Source organism: Rhinolophus sinicus, linkage group LG03 (assembly GCF_036562045.2).
Source record: "Rhinolophus sinicus isolate RSC01 linkage group LG03, ASM3656204v1, whole genome shotgun sequence".
Lineage (NCBI taxonomy): Eukaryota > Metazoa > Chordata > Mammalia > Chiroptera > Rhinolophidae > Rhinolophus > Rhinolophus sinicus.
Window position 1 is genome coordinate 48,120,749 of NC_133753.1, and position 26,367 is coordinate 48,147,115.

Sequence of the window (26,367 nt, forward strand, 5' to 3'; positions counted from 1 at the left end):
TGTATCTCAACAGCTTTTTGAAATATATTTTAGAAAAAAATAAGCCCAGTTCTATAAAGAGAATTGGTTTATCAACAGGTAATTATATTTCACTAACGTAGAAAGTCCTTGAATTATAAAAGCCCTGTTCTCAACGTCTTGCTACATTAAAGATCAATGATAGCATGGAAGAAAGCGCTGTACAAATAACTGGTAACCCACATGTAAAGTAAAAAGAGGAAGTACTACGCTCTGTTCTTTACTTCCGTTAATGAGGTAGTTTAAAAAGTGGCTGAGTTAACCAAGAGCGAAATCAAACAGAAAGGAATAAAAGAATGAGTTAACAACAAAATGCATGATCAGTTCCTGTACTATCTGCCATCTTATAATGCGGTTCTGTTTCCTAGCCTCCCACTTTTAAATGATTAAAGTGTTATCAGGAAGCAAAAAGCGGAGACCTTGCCCCAGGCGGAGTTGGTAAGTCGCCCAACAAAGGTGCAGAGCCTCCTATTCTCTCCACCTGAAGGGGTGGTTGCTTAGGAGGTGGTCAGCATGGACTCCAGGTCTGGGAAGCTCCGCGCCCGTTGGGGAGGCGACGCGAAGCTTTCCCCCGTGATGGCTGAGCTCTGCTCACTCACGATCAATAGAAGGCGAGGGCCGCCAAGCCGAGCGGCCATCGAGATGTCCCTATGCTCAGTAACTCCTAACCTCCTTTACGCTAATATCCTTTTCCTTTGGTGCAGGCCGCTCGGCACGACCCAAAGCCAGCTTTCCCGCCGCTCCTCACGCCCTCGGCTGGACCAGCACGAAGCACCGAGGTTGCGGCGGGACCCACGCACCCCCGGGCCCCAGGCGGCGGCGGCGCGCCTGCGCACAGGCCGGGTCACGCGCTCGGTGCAGAGGCGGGCCTGCGCCGGAGGGGCTGTCATTCGCGGGCCGGGTCGCCGCCCTCAGCAGCGCCCGGCGGTTCCGGCTCCTCCCTCTCCCGCCGTCTCAGTCCCACCATGGTGCTGGAGTCGGTGGTCGCGGACCTGCTGAACCGCTTCCTGGGGGACTATGTAGAGAACCTGAACAAGTCTCAGCTGAAGCTGGGCATTTGGGGCGGTAAGCGAGAGGGCGCGGCCGGCGGACTGCAGGCGCTGGCTGAGGGGCCCATGCTGCGGGCTCCCCGTCCCGGCTCCAGCCGGGGCCCTGCTCCCTCTTCCTCACGAGACTCCGCCTCCGGGGAGGGCGCTCGGCGGGGCCCCCTCCCTGGGCGGCAGGTGCGGGGCGCTGGGAGGTCTTTGCCCGCCTCCGTCGCTTCTAGGTCCCGGGGGACCGGCCCTGAGACCCAAGCCCTTGCCCTGCCACACCCTACCTTCCTTGGGGTGCAGGGTGGGGATGGGGTCCTCTCGCTGCCCTCAGTGTGGCCCCTTTGGTTCCACTGCATAAAAATACCCTTTCTGCTGCCGCACCGCGTGGAGTGAGGGTGGCTGCGTGGTCACACGCTCAAATAAAGTGGCATCAAGGAAAAAGAAAAAGGAGTTGCGTTTCGCAGTTATCTTCTTTGGCATTTTATAGCGACCAGGAGCTGGCTTCTTTCCCTAGGTTGGCAGGATTTGGGAAGGGGATGGGCAGGGGAAGAGCATTACGAAAGGCGTGTGGATAGGAGTTCTCTTAATACTTCTCAGTTTCGGAGAAAGTGATCTTTTTTCCTTTCATATTTACTTTTCCCTCAAAAAGGAGACTTTTAAGTTTTGTTTTGGAGCGATGGAAAGGAATTCATGCTAAGACCAACATCATTAATTAGGTACATGCCGAAGAATTGATGCCAACGTTTCTATCCTAGGGGTTAAGTGCACAGAAGGAGGCAGTAAGTAGTATGCTTGCATACTCGTTGAAAAGCTCAGTTATTTTCACTATGCGTTAAAGCTTTGGGGACATTGAGGGTACCTCCTAACTAAAACAGACTTGGGAATTTTGTCAGGTTTGGAGGGAAATCCAAAGAGTTACTCAAATGAATGGAACTGCTTTTAATTCCGTGAACAGATAGTTTTTATAGACCCGCGCTGTCCAATAGGGAAGCCATTAGCCACTATGGCTGTTGAGCACTTGAAATTTGGTTAGTGGGCATCGAGATTACTGTAAGTATAAAATACACACCGAGTTTTGAAAATAGTAGGAGAAAGTGTAATATCTCAAAAATTTTAATGTTGATTATATGTTGAAATGATAATATTTTATTATATTGGGTTGAATGCAATATATTATTAAAATTTATTCCCCCGTTTCTTTTTACTTTTTAAAAACCTAAAATTTATAGTTGACCTTTGAACGGGTTTGAATTAGGGAGATCCATTTATACACAGATTTTTTTTAAACCTGCCCTGTTTAAGGGTCAACTGTAATTACATGTGTGAACCATATGTTTATATTGGGCAGTGTTAATAGAACCGTGAATTCTGCTCTAAATTGTGGAGGAGGCTGCTTTTGATAAGTTACTGATCGTTTGATTGATTCAGTGTGGTTTGCCCAACAATATATCCTTTGTTTATATGCCACCGCCCGCCACACTAAGTATAATGCAAGAGAAAGAAGGAAAGAAGGAGACATTTAAGGAATTAAATGTCCAGTGACTTCTGAAGGGATCAAATTTTTTTTTTCAAAGTACTATCTAATAATACAAATTATTCCTTCTAGTTTGTAAACATTTGAAATCTGAAAAGGCACTGGAGTAGCATTTAGGAAACCAGGGTTCTAGGTTGCTGTGTTGGACAAGCCATTTATCTTTGTGGGCCTTAGTTTCTTCATCTTAATTTACACTTAAAAAAAAAAACCTTGTAAAAGATAATATAATATTCCTATTGAGTAGTGATCACTACTCAGAATCACCCAAGTTATAACATTGTGCCCTATTTACTGCAGACATTTTTAAAAATTAAATAAAGTTTATGGATACCTTGGAAGATTCCTTCTGTACCAAATCATTTTTCCTTTAAAATTAGGGGTTGGAGTAGGTTACATCTAAGTATCCATCCAGTTCCAATACTCTGATTCTAAAGTAAATGTTTTTCACTGTGAAAATTTGAAGTACACTGCCTGCGGATTTTGAACTTTGTCACAACTGAAATTAAAATGCCATACTTTTATTTCATTTACTCCTCTCTTTTTTGGCAAAATGTGGGAAAAGAAATTTTCTTTCATCTTAATTTTCTTCCTTTCAGAATAAGGCATTCTGCCAGTGGCCAACATCAACTTTATGATAGGCCTGAGCAAATAAACTCATTTTTTTCCCCCCAGGAATTGCATGCAGTAGAAGTACAATCGTCCCACTTCTGTAAATTTTTGCTGCCTTTTATTGTTGTGGTTGTTATAAAGGAAGCTATAAATCATGAACTTTTACAGTTATTGCTCAGAATATTGTATTTATAACACTAATTTCTCCATTAAAATAGAAAGGCAAGATATGTGAGTTGACTATTTCTATTCTTTGAAAATATTCTTGAATAAATTTATGTTAAACTTTTTATGGTAAACAAGTGGGAATATTAAGATAGTTTAATAAAATAGCTGATATAACATCCATGATGTTGACAAATTTTATAAAGAATTGAAATTTTTATATAATCTTATTTGAAAACTATTTGCTTTATTAAATAAGGTTTATATGTCACAGTTTGGCTTTCTCAATTTTTTTTCCTTGTTAAATTTTTGCATCTTGAGACAGGGAAGAATTAACTGGTAAAAATTTCACACAGCTGATTTTACTATTCTTTGGAAACAAATAGTAAATTGATACTTTTTAAGGAGTATTTGACTAGGCTAAGGCAGTGATTTTCAACCCAGGATGATTTTGCCCCAAGTGGGGATATTTGGCAAAGTCTGAGATGATTGTCACACTGAGGGTTGGAGGTATGCTACTGGTATCCTTAGTGGGTAGATTGCAGGAATATTTCTACATCTTACAATGCAGAGGACAGCTTTCTACAACAAAGAATTATCCAGCCCAAAATGTTTGTGGAGGAACCCTAGTCTAAGGAAAATATTGAGATTGTCTTCTACATTTATAGGAGAACTTCAGGATGCTGAACAAGTTGTAGAGAGAAGTAAAAAAGGCATAGAGGAAGTGTATGCCTCATGAAATTTATAACTAAGAAATAAATGATTGGTAGGGATCATGTCAGAAAAAAGCATAATCTTTCCTTGGATGATATCAGGAAATAGTATTAAGAATCAAAGTGTTGTGTTAACATAACTTGAAATAGACTGTGCTGTCATATGTATATAGGCATGTGGATTTCACAGTAAACATAGTTGTAGAGTGGGAAGGATGGGGAAAGTCATTTGAGTGTCTAGAATCAGAAGTGTACTGTGGATATTGCCTTTAAATTGGAGAAGCGTTCTTTAAGTTTCTGTCTTCTGTTTATCTGTAAAATGGAGAAGTAACACTGTGTAAGATAAATGATGTGAAAATCCTTTGTAATTATAACTGTTAAAATGTTAATACTGAAGGAATAGTGATAACCAAATCTACCTGAGTGATGAAAAACGGACTGCTTTGTTTTATTTCATAAGTATGTTTCTCTGAAACTTCAGATTTTAGGGTTTTCATATGCTGTAGTGTGATAGTTTTGTATAAAGCTAACACTACAGAGCTAAACATTTTTTATTTTCCAAACAAATTTCTTAAAAGAAACCAAATCTATTTGCGTTTGAATTTACGCTTACAGTATTTATATTACTACCTGCCAGCTAGTTTGTAAGTCAGTTTTTCAAAGGTTCAGAAAAGTGCCTGGTGGGCATATTGCTGCCTAGGCAGGTAGGAAGGTTTATTTAGGTGTTTGTTGCTCCACAAACTACTACCGGGAGATAAACTGCACAGCCCTTGGCTATTTGAGGTCTGTCCAGGACATAATTGCTTTAAGAGTAACAAATGTTTGAAGAGGTATGTTGCAACGTCAGATCTTTTGCAATTTGGTTTAAGTAAAGTTGTAATGTAGAACCTTTGTCAGTTTGATTTTTTGAAGTGATTTACTGTGGAAAGTCAGCAGGAAAATCCTCTATTCAGAATTCTGCTGCTCTCATTTCCATTTGACAGGTTGACTCTACAGAGAGACTGTGATGTGTTGGATGTAAGGTGAGGCAACAGTGATCAGGAATAGGAGCCAGATGGAATGCTCTCCGAGTTGGTAGCTCTTCAAACCAGGCTGAGCCTATGCTGATTACTGTACTGTCCTTCACCCCACCCCTGACACTCTTTGACCAGCTGGCAGATATTGTTGGAGCCGAGCAGCATAAGGAAGGAGGAAACCTGGGATCTGATTCCATCTTTGATACTGCCTAGGTGTGTGGCTTTTGGCAAGTCACTGACCGGTGACCATTAGTTTCTTATCTGTAAAAGAGAGGGTTAAACAAGGTCATCTCTTCTGGCTTTAAACTTCTGTGATTTGAACAAGGCTAGAGCAGCCTGAGCTCCTTTTTTGGGTAAGTCACACTGCCACATGCTCTGCCTTTATGGTAAAGAATGGTAGTCAAATAACGTATCTTTCCTTTTGTTCTTCACTCAATACTGGTGAGCAAAGAGCCACTGTCTTGAAATATGACAAGATAAATGAAGATAAATTCCAGCCTCATGGTGATACTTGGATTACATTACATTGTCTTAATAGGTAGCTGTGGGGTAGCTTGAGAATGCAAGAAAAAGCAGGTGTCTTTGCTTCTTTTTACTTTGACACATAAAACATAGCAGTATGTAGGTATTTCTAAACTTGTAGAGGATTTTTTTTAGTCCTTTCCTCCCATCCAACACTTGGTGTAGTGAAGGCCATATTTCTTATTAGCTTGTCTTATAGCATGTAAAATAAAAAGTTCAATATGTATTATACATTTAGGCTCAGTTATCAATCAAAGCAATTCTTAAAAATTTAAATTGAAAACACCTCTTCACATATTTAAATAGCATCATGTTAAAAATTTACCCCTTTTCTAGAAATAAAACTGGGAGTTGGAACTTTGGTAACACATTCGCTCGGAAACTCTGCCACACTTATTACTCACGCTTATGAGATCCCTGCAGAGCACTTGAAAGGAAGAAAGTTCAGTGGTAACATGGCAGATTTCTAGCTTTCTTTGTCAAGGCTTCCTGTTTCAGTAGGGAAATGGAAAGAGTTGAGAGTCAATTGTTTCCTCTCTCTTCCACTTTCCCCTCCTAAAACAGTCACAACTCTTACTGAAAGGAGTCTAGATTGTTTATTTTGGGTTGAATAACTCTATTCAATTGAAATGAACCACTATAATCTTCGGTAATTTCTATTAAAGCATTAGTTATTAAAATGATTTATGATTTAGAAACTGATCAGTCATTTACTTTAGCTGTCTTGCTTGGAAAATGAATTCTGAATATTTTGATATACTTTCGTAAATGAAAGTTTATGTTATAATAATAGCTACATAAAGGAAATACTAAATAAAAAATAAATATAAAGCACTACATAGTTTTTTTTCATTATTTTACAATATGCATAGCTAGTTTCGTGTACTAGGGCATGGCATTTTTGTTTGTTGGTTCATTTTTTTGTTTTTAATCACAGTTTTGGAGTAATCTATGTTTTATATTAAGAACATTGACCAAGGAGTCAGGAGACATCGATTCTATTCTTAGCACTGCCACAAATTAATTGTATTACTTTGGATAAACCACCTAATCTCTTCAGACTTTAATTTCTTCATGTCTAAGTGAGAGGGGATTAGATTTAAAGATTTTTATGGTCCTGAGTAGTTCTAAGTAATAACTTGTGAATTTCTGTTTTTTTGTTTTTGGGAAAATGTAGATTTTTGAAAAGTACTAAAATGACTATCTCCTGCTTGTATGTTTTCCACTGTGGTGCTATCCTTTGTTCTGGTGATCCTCCTAACATAAATCTTATTATTTTTTTTTAAAGATTTTATTGGGGAAGGGGAACAGGACTTTATTGGGGAACAGTGTGTACTTCCAGGACTTTTTTCCAAGTCAAGTTGTTGTCCTTTCAATCTTAGTTGTGGAGGGCGCAGCTCAGCTCCAGGTCCGGTTGCCATTTTCTAGTTGCAGGGGGCACAGCCCACCATCCCTTGCGTGAGTTGAACCTGGCAACCTTGTGGTTGAGAGGACGCGCTCCAACCAACTGAACCCTCCGGGAGCTCAGCTCAAGGTGCTGTGTTCAATTTTAGTTGCAGGGGGCGCTGCCCACCATCCCTTGCGGGACTCAAGGCCTTGAACCAGCAACCTTGTGGTTGAGAGCCCACTGGCCCATGTGGGAATTGAACCGTCAGCCTTCGGAATTAGGAGCATGGAGCTCTAACCGCCTGAGCCACCGGGCCGGCCCCTAACATAAATCTTGACTATCCAACCTTGCTGCTTATGTTCTTGTTAGTTGTACTGATTTTAGTTACCTTTTTTGTTCCTGGATTTCTTCACATTTTAAAAATGCAAAGACCAAAATTGGATCCAGCAACTACAAAGGCTTGTCAGTGCTGAGTCTAATTATTGTATGGTGTTTTTTTCTCCCCGAGGGAGATAGAATTATCTTCTGAATTAAAAATCTCTACTCTTTGTGTTCTGTTCTATGGGAGGATAGTGTGATGTTCTGAACTTAGCATTGGGCATCAGAACATGTGAGCCTGGCTCTGTCACTTACTAGGCTGACATAGTTTTCTTAGTCTAGTCATTTCACATCTCTAAGCCCCAGTTTCTTTTGCTTAATATGTATGTCCTGCTTTCTTCACCAGGAGGCTGTGAGGATCCAGGAATGCTGTAGATCTGAAAGTGTTGTCTAAAATATAAAGATTTATGTTCTTTTTGTAGTTGTTTCTACCCCAGTATGAAGTGCATTCTAAATCTATTAAGTTGATATTCATTGAGCATTTACTATGAGGAAAATCAGGTTGCGGATTTATATAGTTAAGTGCCATAAGAAAGGTACAGCTACACTGTGAAAGTTCAGATGGATTATTTCTGACTGGAGGTATTTAACAGCAGCACTATACTTCTTACATTTATTTTGTAGGCTATTATGTATTTTAAAAGCCATTCTTAGACTTAGGTAGGCTTGTAGCATATTATGCCAGTACCATTTGATTTTTATTCATAAATATACTAACTTGGTTGTTTTCTATAATTTAACAACCATTTGTTTTTTATTATATTTTTTTGAGATGACTTCAACTCTGCTTACTTTGGTGTCATTTGCTGCTTTAATGGATATACTTTCATTTCCATCTTCTGGTTCATTAGTAAAGATTATTAGATGAATTTTGATCCAGGATTTAGCCTTTTAAGGTACTTCCTAAAATATACTTCAGGATTAGTTTTAAAGCTTTTATGTGTGACTGTAGCCATATGTGCTCATCCAAAATGTTTCTAGTTTATTACTGAGAATCATAAAGATCAAAATCAGAAACCTTTTTTCTGAAGCACAGACTAAACTTATTGTTTACTCTCATCCTTTGGGCCTGTCAGTCCACCACAGAAGGAAGTCAATTCATAGAACTTCCTTGCTTGTCTGTCACTGGTCTCTTTGGAACTTCATAAGAGTAGAGACACCTGATTGTGGGATTGGCTTTAAGGCCTTACTTGCTGGCCGAGTTAAGTTTACCTATCTCCAATTATTAGTCATGTTTCCCTTTTTTTTTTTTTTCTAAAGATTAGACACAAATATTTACCCTTCCTCCAGGTTTTCAGGAACTTCTTATGACCCCTCTGTGTTCTTAGCCCAGGTAATCTGGCTATAGTTGTAAAGTTACTTGCATGTGTGTGAAATTATCATGTTATCTTGATGTAGAAATGGAAAATTAAATCTTAACCTTTTTGTCAGTATTCAGTTAAATATAAAGTGGTTGGTATTATTTAGGAAGGGGTCTGCTTTAATCTTAGGCTTATAAATTACTTTTATTTAAACAGAATTTCTGACATTCGTAGGATAGACAGTAAAACTCCTACATATGTATCTGCAGAAAAGCATGTAGTTCAGTGGAAGAGTACTTGTTAGCACAGTGCCTTAGCTAGATAAGGCAGTCATCTACTGGTTGAATGAATGCACTTTTACCCTGGTGTTAATCTGAAATATGCTTCTATTCTTCCTTTTTTCTTTGTATTAGGACTAGTGGCTCCTCCTTCAGTGCAAATAATTTATAGAATATATCATTCTTACTTCATAGTTATATTTACTGTTAGATAACATTCATGTTTTTCAGAGAAGAAATATGCATTTGCTGGACGCTAAGTTGCAGAAATAGATCTTTTTCTTATGTGTTTATAGGTAAGGTAGATATTAGATACAGAAGGAATTTATAAAAACATATTGAGGTCATATAGGCATTAGAATTTACCTTTGTTTTGTTCCCCATTTCTAATTACAATTTGTATAGTAATTTTAACATAAAAGTAATATCTGAATATTATAAAAACTAGAATACTGGAAAGTATTAATAAAAAAATCCTTAATCCTAATGCCTAGCAATATCTTTTTGTCTATTTTTGTAAATATACTTGTTTAACTCTGTTAGCCATATTTCTGGTTTTCAGTATTTCACATCTTAAATACCATCTATTCATTAAAGATTCAAAGTGGCACTGAAGTAGAAATAGCCCACTTTTTATAAAGACATTTATATTTTATACACATTATGTTAGTGTCTTAACATTGTTTAAAAAATGCTTCATATCTAATGCATATTACTTCTGAGCACTCCTAGTGACACTTGAGCCACTAGTTGAGAATCACTGGGTAGAACAGTCAAAATTTATGAGCAAGTTTGCAAGTCTCCATATGGACCTTAGATCTTGTTAAACTAGTTTGAATTGCTTCAGATATGCACTAGCATCTGTGCAGATCATTTCTTTCAATTTGAATAGAGTTCCCAATTATAATTTTTTTGTAATTCATTGTCTACAAGAATTAAATCCAGGAATATTTTTCCACTTTATATAATTTTTTTAAAAAAAGATTTTATTGGGGAAGGGGAACAGGACTTTATTAGGGAACAGTGTGTACTTCCAGGACTTTTTTCCAAGTCAAGTTGTTGTCCTTTCAATCTTAGTTGTGGAGGGCGCAGCTCAGCTCCAGGTCCAGTTGCTGTTGCTAGTTGCAGGGGCACAGCCCACTGTCCCTTGCGGGAATCGAACCCGGCAACCTTGTGGTTGAGAGCCCACTGGCCCATGTGGGAATCGAACCAGCAGCCTTCGGAGTTAGGAGCATGGAACTCCAACCGCCTGAGGCACCGGGCCGGCCCACTTTATATAATTTTTGTAGATACGATACTTAAGGAATTTTTTTTCCAATTTCCAAACGCATGTCAGTTTTCTGTGACTATTATCCCCACATTTGGTTATTGATAACATTTTAGTCAATTCTACCTACAAAATAACTTTTTACTCTTAACCATCTATTTGACCCTGAAGTTACTCCCTGTTTCAGGTTTTAATTTCTCTTCAGCATTTTGTAGAAGCTGCCCAACTGCCTATATTTTTTAATTTTTCTTCCTATTATAATGCTGTAGTATTTTTTCCCCCATTTATGAGGCTTTTTCTCTCCTTTTATTGCAGTTTTGAACATCTTATTTTAGAAAATTTAAAATATACACATACATAGAAAATGAACTTTACTGTATGGAAGTGATCACTGTGATCATTATGGTGTCTTACAGTTGTTTGTTTTCTGTGTGTGTATAATTTTTAAATTGGATCAAGCTGGGTATTCTTTAACCTTTCTAAATAACTTAATGTTTTTTTTTTCTTTTTAAAGATTTTATTGGGGAAGGGGAACAGGACTTTATTGGGGAACAGTGTGTACTTCCAGGATTTTTTCCAAGTCAAGTTGTTGTCCTTTCAATCTTAGTTGTGGAGGGGCCATTCAGCTTCAAGTTGTTGTCCTTTCAGTCTTAGTTGGGGAGGACACAGCTCAGCTCCAGGTCCAGTTGCCGTTGCTAGTTGCAGGGGGCACAGCCCACCATCCTCATGGAGTCGAACCGGCAACCTTGTGGTTGAGAGGACGCACTCCAACCAACTGAGCCATCCGGGAGGCAGCTCAGCTCAAGGTGCCGTGTTCAATCTTAGTTGCAGGGGGCGGAGCCCACCATCCCTTGCGGGACTCGAGGAATTAAACTGGCAACCTTGTGGTTGAGAGCCCACTGGCCCATGTGGGAATCGAACCGGCAGCCTTCGGAGTTAGGAGCATGGAGCTCTAACAGCCTGAGCCACCGGGCCAGCCCCAATAACTTAATGTTTTGTGAATATTTTTCCATGTCTGTCTACTTGTTTTTGCTCTGTGTTATGGATGTATGACGATTTATGCCTTCTTTGTGGACATACAGTTTTTTAGGTCTTAACCTCCCTTCCGTCCTGCCCAACCATCCATCTTTTCTGCTATTATAACCAAAATTGCAATATTCTTGTAGCTAAATTGTTTGGACAGGTCCATGGTTATTCTGAGGTTAGTAGAGTAATGGTTCTAAAATATAGCTCTGATTTTGTCATCCTTGTTATACATATTTCATTTCTCTGTTGTGACCAGTCTGAACTTTTCCTCCTAAAAACTCTGTTAGTCTGTCCCCTGCCAACGTTTCTGACTTTATCTCCTATTCTTTTCTCACACCTTCCAGCTACACCAAACCACATGTGGTTTCTCAAATGTGTCTTACTCATTCATGTCTGTTTGCCCTCTTTTCTTATCCATCTGGTAAATATTTCCTCGCCTTTCTAGCCTAGGCAGAGTTAGGTGGTTCCTCCTTTGTATCTTGTGTACTCTTCTATTGGAATGCCAATAGAATATTTCCTACATTTTAGAAATTTAGTCTCCTTTACTAGGCTCTGAGCTCCTCAATAACAGGGATGTCGTTCTAGTCATCTCTCTCTTTCCAGCACCTAACTCATAGTAGGTGCTTAATAAATGTTTGTTTGAATAAATCTGAGATCTGGGGAAAGGCAAATCTTTAACAATGTCGTAATAAAATTAAATATACTTTTAAATTCACTCCAGCATACTATGAGGAAAAAATTACTTGATTGAAAAATATTTGTGGAGAGCATAGGAAGCATAGTACTTTTAAAAATACAGATACGTTATGAGTGATTAAGAAAATGTGTAACTGAATAATTTATGCTTACATTTAATGTTGAAACTAGTTTTATTAACCTTTAGAGAATTTAAATGAAATGAAAACTTTTGTTTAAATTTTTATGTAAGCAAGAATATATAAGTATGGTATACCAACAAATAAAATATAGGTACAGTACTTAAAATTTGAGTCATGTAACAGTATCGATATGGCTTTAGTTCTTTTTTTTAGGAGGGTGCAGCCTCATAGGGGCCCATGCGGGGATCGAACCAGCAACCTTGGTGTTATTACCTTATTTTCCTGAAAATAAGACCTAACCGGAAAATGAGCCCTAGCAAGATTTTTTTCAGGATGCTCATACTATAAACCCTACCCCCAAAATAAGCCTCAGTTAAGATTGTCAGCCAAATGGACAGCCAGATGGACGCATTTAGTACGTCTGTTGCAACACACGACGGATGTACTGAATTATAAAATAATATTAATGCATAATAAATATAATAAATAATAATATTGACATTAATACTTAAATGATAATATAAATTCTAATTAAGTATTTGTAAATACCAAGCGGTACCTTTAGATGAGAGGTAAACACCTATGTAAACAGATGAACTCGAGACTTATTGCCGAACGACCAGTCAGAGTACAGACACAATGCACGAATAATGTGCACAACTGATAATGAACGGACGTGGTTGTGTCTAATATGAATCTTCATAATTCAATACGTCGTGTGTTGTAAAGGTCGTACTTAATGCACTCGTGAAATAAACGTTTTCTGCATTTTGGTGCCTGAAATTTTTCTTCGCTTTTATGTGGACCATCATTCTTAACTGTCATCATTTTTGTTGTCACTCTGGTCTTGTAAGTCTTCAATTAACACTTGATTTAATGGTAGAATTAAAGGGAATAATATTTTGACTCCCAGACAAGATGAGGGCAAAAAGAAAGAGCTATTCAGTTCAGTACAAGAAAGGAATCGTGGAGGACTCCCGGGGCAAGAATCTTGCGGCTTTCTGCAAAGAGAAGAAGTTGGATCTCCGAATGGTCTGAAAATGGCGAGCAGAGTACAATAACCTCAGTCAACAGGTGGACGAGGGAAATGCTAAGAAGCGCAGTGTGTCTCAGGTGGGCAACCATTATTTCCTGAGCTGGAAGACATCATCTGTGAATGGATTGCTGACAGGAGAGCAAAGGCTTTGGTTGTGCGCAGGGCTGATATTCAAACATTTGCCCTTGCAATGGCACTACAGTTAGAAATATCCCCAGAAGAATTCAAAGCATCACAACACTGGCTGGATGGCTTCCTTCAGCGATACCGTATGAACTGTCTGTAAGATCGACAACACTGTTCAAGCTGGAAGATACTGAAGTTATTAAACGTGCACTTGCATTCAAGTCCTTTGTTGATGGCATCGACTTTTCTAAATACCAACTCTCAAACATGATTGCTCTGGATGAAATTGCAGTGTTTATGGGCCAAGGATCTCAAATAACAATTGATCAGAGGGGTGCCTCGTCAATCTACATTCCCTCCTCTGGTTACAAAAGTGCACATGTTACCTGTATTTTGGCAATTCGTCTGGATGGAAAGAAAGCCCCACCTCTGATCATCACTAAGGGCAAGAAAGAGAAGGTTGAACGTGTTTCAGGCATTTATGTTCTTGAAACTGAAAAAGCCTGGCGCACACAAGCAGTTATAAGGAAGTGGGTCGATTTAATGCTGCCACTTGTTTAGCGAGGTGGCCAAAGAGGTCTGCTAGTCTGGGATTCAGCCAGCCCTCACCGCGCTAACGACATGAAGAACTTCCTTGCAGAGAGAAGAATAGATCAAGTAATGGTTCCCACAGGAATGACTGCCTATCTCCAGACTCTTGATATTGATAAAGAAGCCATTCAGGGACCATTTGCGCATGGAAATCAATGACTACATTGAAAATAGAATGGAGAGAAATCAGCGTGGAAACTTTGTGAAGCCTAGCCTGCAAGAGGTCGTGACTTGGGTGAAGAATTCATGGGATAAAATCACTGACAGCTGTGTTGCCAATGCACTGCGAGCAGGCTACGTGGACAACAAGTGCTCATTTAAGGACAGCTCTATTGCTGGACATGAGAGATTGGGGCCAATGGTTCTATAGGAAATGGAGTCGCAAGAAATTCAAGCCGGAATTCGGGGTTTGGAGAGTTATGATGATGTTCCAGAAGGAGATGACATGATTGTGTTTGAATAAATGTAGATTTTTGTACATGAATAAATGAATAAATGTAGATTGTTGTACATGAAAAAAATAAGACATCCCCTGAAAATAAGCCCTAATGCGTCTTTTGGAGCAAAAATTAATATACGACCTGGCCTTATTTTCGGGGAAATACGGTAGCACCACGCTGTAACCAACTGAGCTAACCGGTCACCCCCGGCTTTAGTTTTTATAGCTTAATATCTGACTAGATTTAAGAAAAGTTGCACTAATTAATGAAAATTTAGAACCATAAACAATAACCATTGGGAAGGTAGGATGTTTGGAGTTTTAAAAGACTAAAACCATATTCCTGTAGAAAATGTTCATTGATACCATAATTAAGGAAAAGATCCTTGTTTATAGGATAATTGATCTGTTCTAGTAGTCATCTCTTTGTGTCCTTCTTTTGAGTATTTGGCTTAATTATTCAAAATGATGGCTACTTTGTTAATTTCTTCAGCCTGAAGGTCTCTAAATTCTTTCTCATTGTGTATTTAAATGTTAAGTAGTTTAAATATTTTGTAATTTCTTTTGCATTGTGATAACCTAAAGTATGTTACAACTAATAATTCTTGTCCATATATAGCAACTCTTGTGTCAGGAGCTTCTTAGGTTCTTAGGTTTCCTTTGCTCACTATTATCTTCTTAGCACTTAGCATAGTGTTTGGTAGTTATTATGACAGATTGTACTTATTGGTATGTTTATATTTTTCCTCTTTTTTTTTTTTAAGGTAATGTGGCGTTAGATAATCTACAGATAAAAGAAAATGCTCTGGTAAGTCTTAAATTTTTTTTCTTTTTTTAACTATGTTGATTCCTTTAATTTGGTAAGCTCTTAGAAACCCTTGGTTACTAGGTATCTGGTACCAGGTACCAGATAAAATGATTAGTTATTCAAAGAAACTTGTTTAACTATTTGTTGTAGAAAAATCTGAGATTAAAGGTTTGGAAATTATCTTTTTTCCTAATAATCAAAATAGTATCTCGGGAAATGGAATGTTTTTCTTTGGTCTAATTTGAATGTATACCTTTGTAGTAGACATTTGTCTTACTGAAAAAGTTTTCTTCAGAATTATTTTTACATATTTTCAAGTAAATAAGGGCATGATTTAAAACATTTATCTAATGAATAATTATATTTTTGGAACTATGTTGACAATATAGTCTTATAATATTATGGTAATATTAAGAGGTAAAAGATTTTTTTGGACTCTAGGTCCAGAAAGTAATTTGTGTCATTTACTGTTGAGCTGAAAACAAACAAAACAACACTCTCCCCATCTTCCCCATTCCCTGCCTCCCGTTAAGCTTTAGATAATATATTGGACTTAATTTAAGTTCATAAAATCACTTAAGAATGAATTTACTCTTTAATTAATAGGTCCTATTTCTAATCTACCGTATGTTTTATAATCCTATCTTTGACTTCTGGTTGGATTTCTGCATGATGAACTTTGTTATTAGAGAGAGCCTTATACACAAAATGCTCCCACGATTGGTTTAATTTTTAATAATTCTAAAGACTCAAGTGATCATTGTACATATTAATTATCGCTTAGTACACTGTGCATAAAAAAGAGTTATTTGCACTTTCTGGCAGTTTGGTATCTAGAAAGTGAAATTTTATTATTGATTAGTACTTGTCAGTAACTTATCTAAAGTAAATGTTAAGTTGGTAAATTATATATTGGGAATCTGCCTTTTAAGATTTTTTTATTCACTTACTAAATATTTTTTTTGAGAGAAAATTGTTTAGTTATTGTTTTCAACTTATTTACATGAAAAGAGTCTTCATTTTCGTGTTCTACTATTTCAGATAAACAGTGTCTATCTATTATTTTAAAAGTTCATGGAATTTCCATCTGGCTTGGTTTAGTTTATTAAAACCACCAGTTTACCCAATTATTTTCTTTAACTACAGACTCTATTTCTTTTTACAATTTTGCTTCTCTTGTGAATTATTTCTTCAAAGTCAAAGTTAATATAAACTCAGGCATAAAACAAAATATAATCCTTTATGAGTTACTCAAATACAGAAAATTTGTTTCATGTTTTTCCTTAGAGATGATTGTGTATTTAAATGATACAAGGCAATTTTTGAGGGTCTGAATAATTTAAAATGTCCTTTACATTTTTCTTACTGCTGAAGAGTGAATTGGATGTTCCTTTTAAAGTCAAGGCTGGCCAAATTGGTAAGTACTTCTACTCTTCAGCTGAGCTATTTTTAGTTGTTTTAGTTTTTATTTTTCCAGTTTCATTTAATCAATATCTTTTTTAGCTTGAACAAAAATGTGATTTTTTTGGCTTATGTTGATTATAGCTTTTGGAGTTCTGAACCTAAGACAATAGGGTAGAGAATTACCCTCTAAAATGGAAGGATATTTGAACTGCAGTGATATTTTTTAGGCTTTGGTTCTGCCACACAAAATATTATCTTAATTTTCAAAATTGCTAAGCAAATTTTGTGTGCTTTTTCTTTATATGTGAAAGTAGTGTAATTTGCAAACTCGAGTACACAAAAGTTAAGTGTAGCTTATTTCCTTCATGTTTTATGCAAGCATTTCACTTGATATATTATGCAGCAGTGTGGTATGGAGGATGTGTTTTGGTAAGTAGAAAGTCTTTGCAGCTAAACTCTTACACACTAAGATTGTCTATAACTAAACGTACATCTTTGTTGAAGAAATTTTTCAGTAGGAAGTTTAATCTACAAAGTCCTCTCAACTAGTCCATACTACCTGGTTTTTACTTTTTAAAATATAAATTGCAACCCTAGATGACTTACTCTTACTTTAGAATTTTTACTTATGTCCCCATCCACCTCCATCACCTTACTACTTCATCACATCTCTTTCCTTTTTCACTCCTTATTTTGTATTCACGGAAGGCATTGTCTTTTGCTATTCCAGCATCTCTTAGTAGTTACTTGAATACTTCTGCTTGAGTCCACTTTCTTTCACCTATATGTGATAGATATAAAGTCACATAAAGTAATATTTTCATGTTTTTGTCTATTGAAATAGGAGATACTGTCTTAGATTGAAAGCATCCCTAGGGTACACCTCATCTTGTTTTTTGTTTGTCTGTTATACAGAGCCTTGTGTTGTGTGAGGTGGTGATGTTCAGTAGTCTTCTATAAGTATTGTTGTTGTCCTACATGCTTAATTGAAATCCTAGAGTGAAGTTACAACCATTCATTCATTTTGTTACCTCTGAGATATTTATTCATACATGGTATATATGTGACTACACAAATAGCTGCGGGAAAGGCAAGGATGAATAGATCAAGGAAGTTATAGAGATCTAAAATTTGCACCGAGTGTTGAAATCACATTCCCACGGTATTATATAAGTTATATTTAAGTAAAGAACTTTTACATTATTCTTTATGTTAATTACAGCTAGATTTATATTTTGGAAGAGTTTTCTAAAGTGTTCAGAAAGTGTTCTTTTTGCTTTTAAAGTATTATAAGAATTTAATGGCTTCATTTAGGGTTACTCATTGAATTATGAGAGACCCTTTACCTATAAGGATGTAAAATGTATTTTCTTTATATCTATTTTTTTTGGTTTATGGATCATTTGCATTAGTTATTAAATTTCTGTTAGGTTGAAATATTACACCTCTCCTTCTAGAGTCAGTGTGGCTAAGTAAGCTCAAGAATGTTTTGGTTTCTAAGAGCTAGACTTATTTGTGGGTACTCCTGGATTATCCTTTTACTTAAAAATTAAAAAAATTTCTTGATCTATAAAAGGGAGGCAATAATATAACTAACTGAATTCCAGTGGAATTCAGGATAATGAAGGATAGGCGGATAATGGGTTAGGATAAATTGAGAGAAGAAAAGGTTTAGGGGACAGTCCCTTTTTGGTATGCTAGTTAAAGGAGTATTTCTCACTTTTTCACTCTCATGTTCACCAAGAAGGCAATCAGATCAGTTTTTTTTAGGAGCTGATGAGATAATTATACCTAAACAGTATCTGTTACAAATATAGTTGATACTCACTAGAAAATCATCAGAGTTAGAAATGATCCATAAGTATACTGGCATTACCTCCAGACTCCCTGACATGGGAGCCATTTAAGAATCTCATTAGGTTTACAAGCTGAAGAAAAATAAAAATTTAAGTGGAGAAGTAATTTGAGATTTTAACCCTGGAAATGAATTCCCAGGTAAAACTGGCTTTCCTACATAGCCATCCAGGTAAATCAAAATAGCCTCATTTACATTGCATTATTTTATTTTCCCTTTAGCTTATTATACTGTTTAACAGTTCTTTGAACTTTGAGCATCTTTATTTATAAGTACCAGTGATTCTGGTGATATAAGTTGCTTAGTCATTCATTCACATACTGGCGTGATTTAGTTGAATCAGATTCAGTTCTCTGAAGTGTCTTGATCAGCAACACTGAAAGAATCATAGTTTTTATAGAATATTTTTTAAGTTGTGATGAGACAAGGTAATTTGTTTTGGAATATGGAAAACTTTGGGGATTAGAAAAGGTTTGGATAGAATGGCTTTAGTACTTTTGAGGCTGGATTGGGCCATTGGCTCCCTGGAGACATGGAAAAAGACTGGGAAAAGAGTAAAGAAAGAAATGTGGAAAGATATCAAAGACAGATTTTGCCCATTTCAAAATTTAAATGAGAGTATGCCCTTTTTATCTTATCTTTCCTGCTCTGCATAGCCTTTTCCCATAAAACCCCAAACTTGGCTTAGTGACAGTTAGGGCCATAGTTCATCTATGTTATGAGTGAAAAAATTTTTGACAGTTTCTGAAGGACCTGATAGTAACACCATTGTTTCTAAGAGACAACATTCTGTCTTTCAAGTGATTTATAAGTAGAACTTTGGATATAACTTGTCTGAACTGCCTGTAACTCATAATACTAGTCATAAGACAACACACGCGCCTTCAGTGCTGGCCTCTTCCAATTGTAGCAGCTGGCACACTGTCAGAGTTCTGTTTCTTTGGTACTCTTCCTCGTGTTTCTGCTTCAATTCCTGGGGTCTTGTACAGATACTGTTTTACAGTTGAGCTATAGAGATGTAGTTGTTGGTGTGTATAGAACAGTATGTACAGATTCAGACCATCAGCCAAGTCTTGGATGAGGAAGAGCCCCACTTCTGCTTCCAGTATCTTCACTGATGACTTAAGTGGACTTAGGCAATTAATGTAACCTCTCTGGGACTGAGTTTCCTTTTTTTAAAAAAGTTGGAATAAGAGCTGCCTCATTCTTCTTACAGTTTGGGAGTATTAAATAAAATAATAGTTACCAAAAAGTTTGAAAAGTATAAAGCACAGTGTGAATAGTCACTTCTGATAGTAAAGTAATATGGAAATGGAAAAGATCTTTGTAAACTTTAGTGTTGGAGTTTTTTCGAGTTTTCTCTGAGTGATGTACCTACTATATGCATGAAGGGTTTTGTTATTTTGTTATGCTTTTTCTCTTAATGGAAATGAGAAATGTGTGTCTTCTTGAGCAGTCAAATAAGAATTTAAGGTTAAAATTATGTTTCTTCAGATAAATTAACTTTGAAGATTCCTTGGAAGAACCTTTATGGAGAAGCAGTTGTTGCGACTCTAGAGGGATTATACCTGCTTATTGTTCCAGGAACAAGTATGTTATTTTAGGTTGTAACCATTTAGTAATATCAGAGTGAAATTAAATTGTTACCTGGGTTAACTATTTTAATATGTTTAGTAAAATAGAAGATAATTTAGATGAACTAATCATATGCATTATGCACATATATCCATACATTTTACATATACACCCACATATGTGTTGCCACATTTGAATGTAAAATAATTTTTTGTTATTTTTGGAAAGCATAATTTCAACCACTTGTTAAATTTATTCTATTCTGTGTGAATAATTATGTTGCAACTAAGCCTTCATATTAAGTTGAGATACATCAGGCAGACTTATTTTCAGGGAATGAAATAGACAAGTTTTAAAAAATGATGTGTTAATTTACAGATTTCAAGATTGGAAATTTTTTCCCCTCATTTTGTTGCTTTTGATTTTGAGTGAGTGTTGTCTCAAAACTGTGTATAAAATAGGTAATTTTTCATTATAAATTATAGTATCTTAATTTTCAATGAATATTTTAAAGCTGATGTTTATTTAAGTAATAACTTTCATTACTAATGTTTTTTTCATTTACAAGAACAATATAATGTTAACAAAAGTTGGGATACTTTAGGGAAAAATTACTTATATTTTCTCAATCATAGAACAAACATAATTTTTATTTTTATTTCCAGTCTTTACCATATACATACTTGATTTGATGTAGCATGTATCACATTATGCATATAACATGGATCTGGCTTTTTCACTTTACATATATATATTTTTGATACGTTTCACAGTTTTTATGGTGATAGTGAGAATTTTGAAAGGCTGTATGATACTCCGTTGTGGGCTGCCTACTGTTTTTTCCTATTAGAGTGAACATTATAAATGCCTCCTTATAGATATCTCTTTTTATTCTTTAGTTTTATTTCCTTAGGATCTGTTATCAGAAATGAGATTACTAAATAAAAAGGACATGTATATTTCCTGATGGTTGATACATGTTCTTGAATTACTTTCTAAAAGTCTTTTTTATCGGTCTACATTGATAATAGCTGATATTGGATATTACATTTTTTTTATAGTTACTCAGAATTTTACCACTCAAACATAATAACTGGAAATTTTCTGCCCTCCCTCTGTTTCTCCCCTTTACTTTTTTACTCATACTTTTCCCCTCTTACTCTTTTTCATATCTTCCTTTCTCCCTTTTAATTCCTTTCTTCCCTCCTTTCCTTTTTGATGTCAGCTTTGTAAATAAATAGGAATCATTTGTGTTTAAACTTTTTGTAAAACTTCTGGAGTGCAGCTGTTCTTTGATTTATAGAAAACTGAATTACATTACACATACATACACAATCACGAGGCTGAACTTTTCGTATTTGTTTATTATTTGCATTTCTTTATTTGTGAATTAACTATATATTTTTAGGCATTAAATATGATGCTGAAAAAGAAGAAAAATCTTTGCAAGATATTAAACAGAAAGAGTTATCCCGAATTGAAGAAGCCCTTCAAAAAGCAGCAGAGAAAGGTATAGTAAATTTATGTTTTAGATAAACTTAGATATACCTATATTTCAGATATATTTAATGCACTGTAAAGAGAAAGCTTTCATAAACCTTTCTAAGCTATAGTTCCAAAGGAAGAATCTTCGTTTAAAATCATATTTCAAAATATTGATTATAAATATTTTAATGCTTCATATTTAGGAGTCATTGCCTTTTTCTGTAATTGTTTTCTCTCACTGCTAAGGCATTTGTCTTTGGTCTGTCTTAAAAGGTATGGCAAATGTTAAATTAGAAATGACAGACATATTTATACATAAGATTTCTTTTCCTAGCTTAAGCTGCTGACATTTAATTGAATCAGTAAGAAATTTCTCTTAAAAAAATAGCTTGCTCATTGAAATTCTTTATCAGTGATTCATTTCTCTTTGCCCCAAGGATTTTCTCTTACACAGAATTATTGATTCTTTTACACAAAGTTACTAAAATACTTAATTTACAGAGGCAATCTTAATAGAAGAAATTAAAAAAGCCTAACATTTTGTCCCCTTCTCTTTTTATACTCAAGCATATTTAGTATTTGCTAAGCTTAAGATTCTATGTTTTTATGAAAAGTTTTCTTTATTTCTATGACTTTTATGTGCCAAATAAAGTAAGGTGGGAATGGTTTCATTTTATGACAATTCAGTGTGATTATTTCTTTTTATTCATTTTTGGTTAATTAGTATATGTGGGACTACCGTGTTTCCCTGAAAGTAAGACCTAGCCAAACCATCAGCTCTAAAGTGTCTTTTGGAGCAAAAATTAATATAAGACCTGGTATTGTATTATATTATATTAGACCCAGTGTTATATTATATTACATTATGTTACATTACATTACATTACATTACATGATATTATATGAGACCTGGTGTTATATTTTATGACCGGGTCTTATATTATATTAAAATAAGACTGGATCTTAAATTAATTTTTGCTCCAAAAGACGCATTAGAGCTGATGGTCCAGCTAGGTCTTATTTTTGGGGCAACACGGCAGTATAAAAATGAGGAGAAAGACTTGAAGAGCACTAAAATTTCATTTTTTTCTTGATACAGTTTAGATTCAATATATTTTCTTAACACACACATATATAATTATATATATTCATCAATAAGTATATTGACATATACTTAGATATCTTGATGTAACATATAATTATATACTCATCATTTATAATATATATTATTAAGTTATAGTTTCCCTTTTGAGAAACAAACCCCAAAGTCTTTTCATTTTTTGGATGGAAATAACACTTATTGCTTAAAAAATATTCTAGTGTTTCTAGTGAATTGTAAGAAAAAGATGTGGTATAATCTTTCCTGTTTTAGTAGTTGACAGCTTAATTGGCAAAATGATACCTGCTATACATTTTATATTGAGGGCGTATGAGATTTTGACTGCGGGGTTATCGATGCTGAGGAAACTTATACGCGTATGTTTGGGTCTGGCAGAGAGGCTATTAAGGATGATTTGATACATCTATTGGGATGAACATCTGCAGTATTAAGTTTATGTAAATAGGACTATGAGGCTTATGTAATATGATAATTGTAGCTTGTTGGATGATAAAATTTAGGTTTTGTTGGGATAGAACTAAAATTCAGGAAGTGAAACTTAGTTTTAACATTATTATATTAAATTTGTCAGAAAAATATTGAGTATATAAAAGAGATGAATTTAGGAATTGGGAAATACATTGATAGAAATTTTTTTTTCCTTCATTGTCAAGAAATACATGAATTATCTTGACTGCATATAAATGTTTTTTCTAGGTTGTATGAATATGGGTCACATCTTGATATGGTATTTTTCATGTGAATGATAAAAGACAACCTTGGCCCATGAGATGCTTTGCATTTCACCATTAATTAATAGTTATTATTTAATTATCAGACTTTATTTTTCAGACTTACTATTTTCCCACTTCTTGGTTTTAAAAGCACAAAAGCACCATCACACATGTATAGATACTCAGGTGAGAGGAGAAAGTGATTTAATTCTAAATAGCAGATGATATAAATGAAAAAAAAATTCTCAAGCTGACCTGCTTTAAAAAGCATTTTTACTTAATTTGTTTTATTTGATGAGATAGAATGCTACCCAGCATCATGTGGGAGAAATAGAAAATTGAAATATAACTGTGAGTTCATTTTTAGAGTATTTGCATAATTGTAAAAATAAACTCCTTGATATTTTTCTTCTTTTATTTTGCTGTAGAGAGTTTATTTCCCTAGAAAAGCAATTATAAAGGAAAAAATTAAATTCCTTGAGAGGCCAAGAGATTCTCAAATGCTATAGATTCTGTTTTTAAATGTTAATTTTATCAAAGTAATATATGTACACACACTTGATAATCAAATAGTTTTGCAAGCAAGACTTCTGATGAAAAATGTCAGGCCCCCGTTCCACCCTTCTCTATCCTGTAGATCCACTCCTTACAGGGAACCATTGGAAATGTTAATATTCTGTCATTATTTAATTTATTAATGTAAGGCATTACCTAGGATTTCCTGTTATGGTAGTCGAGGAGTTTACCTCTTTTACCATTTCCTTCATGCTGAATTCCCCTCCATGTCTCCTCATAATGTGGTTGTATCATAATTTTTGGCCAATTACTAGCCAAAATTTACATTACTATGACTATAGTTATTGTTCACTGCATAGGTCAAATGATGTACTGTGATTATATTTCCTTTCTTATGCAACCTTTTGTTTTTCTTGAATTTGTAAATGTTTCTTTTTTATTTGTTTAGTCTTCTATGTCAACTTATGTTTAATTCTTTTCATGTGCTATTTGAAATCTATGTTATATGACTATCAGTGTTATTTTCCAGTTGCCCAAACCCGTCTATTGGTCCCCTCCCCTGTTCCCCTTTTCTCATGGAGATCGCCCATTGAACTGGTTGGTTTTTTAGTCTTGCTATACAGTTGTCATCCTGAGACTGGTCTTTATCGCTCTTCTTTGTTTAATTCATTGTTTCCTGGGTCCTTTGCCTTTTGTTCTTTGTTAGTTTGTTTCTTTGTTTTGTTGGAGCATATCTAATAGCTTTTAAGAAAGGATGTACTGGACATAATTTTTAAAATATTTTCAAGTCTGAAAGTCTTTGTATTTTACGTCCGCACTTGTTTGATTTGGCTGATCCTAGGTTTGAAATTAGAATTTTGAAGGCAGTGTCATTTAGCTTGCAGGTACTTTTGAGAAGTCTGATACCAATCTGCTCTACGCATTGTTGGAAACACAAATATTAGAAAATCCCTGGATCCTACTGTTAACAACCTTACATTTTAGTTGGGAAAACAAGACATGTGCATAATAATAAACAGAAAGTGTTGAGTCCCATCGGAGACGTACAGATAGTGGGTTAAGGGAGTTCAGAATGGACATATGTTTAGCTGCAGTGATCAGGGCAGACGCTGAAGATGTATATTTCATCTGGGTCTAAAGGACGAGTATGCAGAAAGGCACAATGGTATTCTAGAGGGGACAGTGAAGGTGGAAAAGTATAGAGCATGTATGGGGAATAGCTAAGAATTTGGGAGTTTGGTAGAAAGTTAGAGGTAAGTTGGAAAGCTATATTTAGGTTAATTTTAAGAGATTTGAATGCCATGATGATGATAATGACAATAGCTGACATTTATTGAGCATTTACTGTTTGCCAGTGACTCTTCAAAGTGCTTTATAGGAATTGACTCATTTATTAGTGATAACTCTGTGATATAAGGGTTGTTATTTTCCCATTTAATAGCTGAGAAAGCTGAAAGTTAAATAATGACTTATGTCACACAGGTCGCAAATGATAGAGCTAGAATTTGAATGCAGTCTGGCTCTAGGTCCTATACATTTAACTGTTAATAATGGACTTTAATCTAGCTAGTGGAAGAGTCAGTAACTTTTCCCTTTTCTATCTTTAAAAATCCAGGGAGTGATGTGATCAGAGAGCTGTGTTTTAAGAAGGTTAAACTTGCTATGGTGTCTAGGCTGGATTTGGGGAGGGAAATGGGAAGATGGTACTATCTAGCTATCATAGAAGGAATAGGAGAGATTTAATGTATCTAAAGGGAACAGATCAGGTGAACAGGTGAGTTGATTTCAGTTAACTCTAAAATTAGTGTAAGTATCACAGCAATATTTTATTCTGAAAATGGGAAAGTGGTAGTCAAAAAGGGAACCAAAACAGCAGACTTTTGCTGTGCTTGAAAATTTGTCAAATAATTCAATGGGACATTAGCCATAATTGATATTTGTCTGCCTTGCTTAATTTAAAATTATTGTTATGATTTTAATTATGAAGAATTTTTGTTTTAATATTATGAGTATAGTTTGTATGTTGAAATAATGAAAATGGTGTCACTAAATATTTCCTTAGAAATAAATTGTTCTGGTGTCACTGAATTTTACTTGTTCTGTTACGTGATTTCGAATTATTTGAATTAAGTTTAGACATATTTTACATGTGAAATTAAAGGAGTCTTAAATGCTCTGCATTTTGGTTATTGCTGCCGTGTGGATGCAGGTGCACGTTCAGGGGAGTTTATGTATGGCTTGGAAAGCTTTGTTTACAAGGACATCAAGCCTGGTGGGTATGCATGGTTATTTATATTCAGCTATGTAAAACAATTGTATTCTTATCCATGCTTGTGCTTTTAATGGAGTCCATTTGATGATGTGACATCCTTTTAAAAAAATATGGAAATGTAATTCATGTTTTGCTCCTTTACCATCACTTCCTTTTCCCTACCTTCTGCAGCCATTTATTCATTCACTAAATACTTAGTGTCTTCTTGTGGCGAGTACCATGCTGGATGCTGAATGTTCATGGGGTAAAACAAATATGATCCACTGCCCTTGTGAAGCTTACAATTTGATCCATAGATAACTTTATGTTTTTAAAAATTTCCTGACATTTTTTATTGAAGTATAATTGACATACAACATTC

At 35.5% G+C, this 26,367-nt stretch overlaps 1 protein-coding gene across 1 annotated transcript in view; it reads left to right on the top strand.

The window, feature by feature from the left end:
- The first annotated feature begins 898 nt into the window (after window positions 1–898).
- Window positions 899–26,367, top strand: part of VPS13C (vacuolar protein sorting 13 homolog C) — a 168,383-nt gene continuing 142,914 nt past the window's right edge. Inside the window, exons 1-6 of the mRNA XM_074327646.1 lie at window positions 899–1,083; window positions 15,023–15,066; window positions 16,441–16,483; window positions 19,820–19,915; window positions 21,309–21,410; window positions 25,944–26,006. Coding sequence (XP_074183747.1) covers window positions 984–1,083; window positions 15,023–15,066; window positions 16,441–16,483; window positions 19,820–19,915; window positions 21,309–21,410; window positions 25,944–26,006 — 448 coding nt within the window. The 5' untranslated portion in view covers window positions 899–983. The remainder of the gene's footprint in view (window positions 1,084–15,022; window positions 15,067–16,440; window positions 16,484–19,819; window positions 19,916–21,308; window positions 21,411–25,943; window positions 26,007–26,367) is intronic.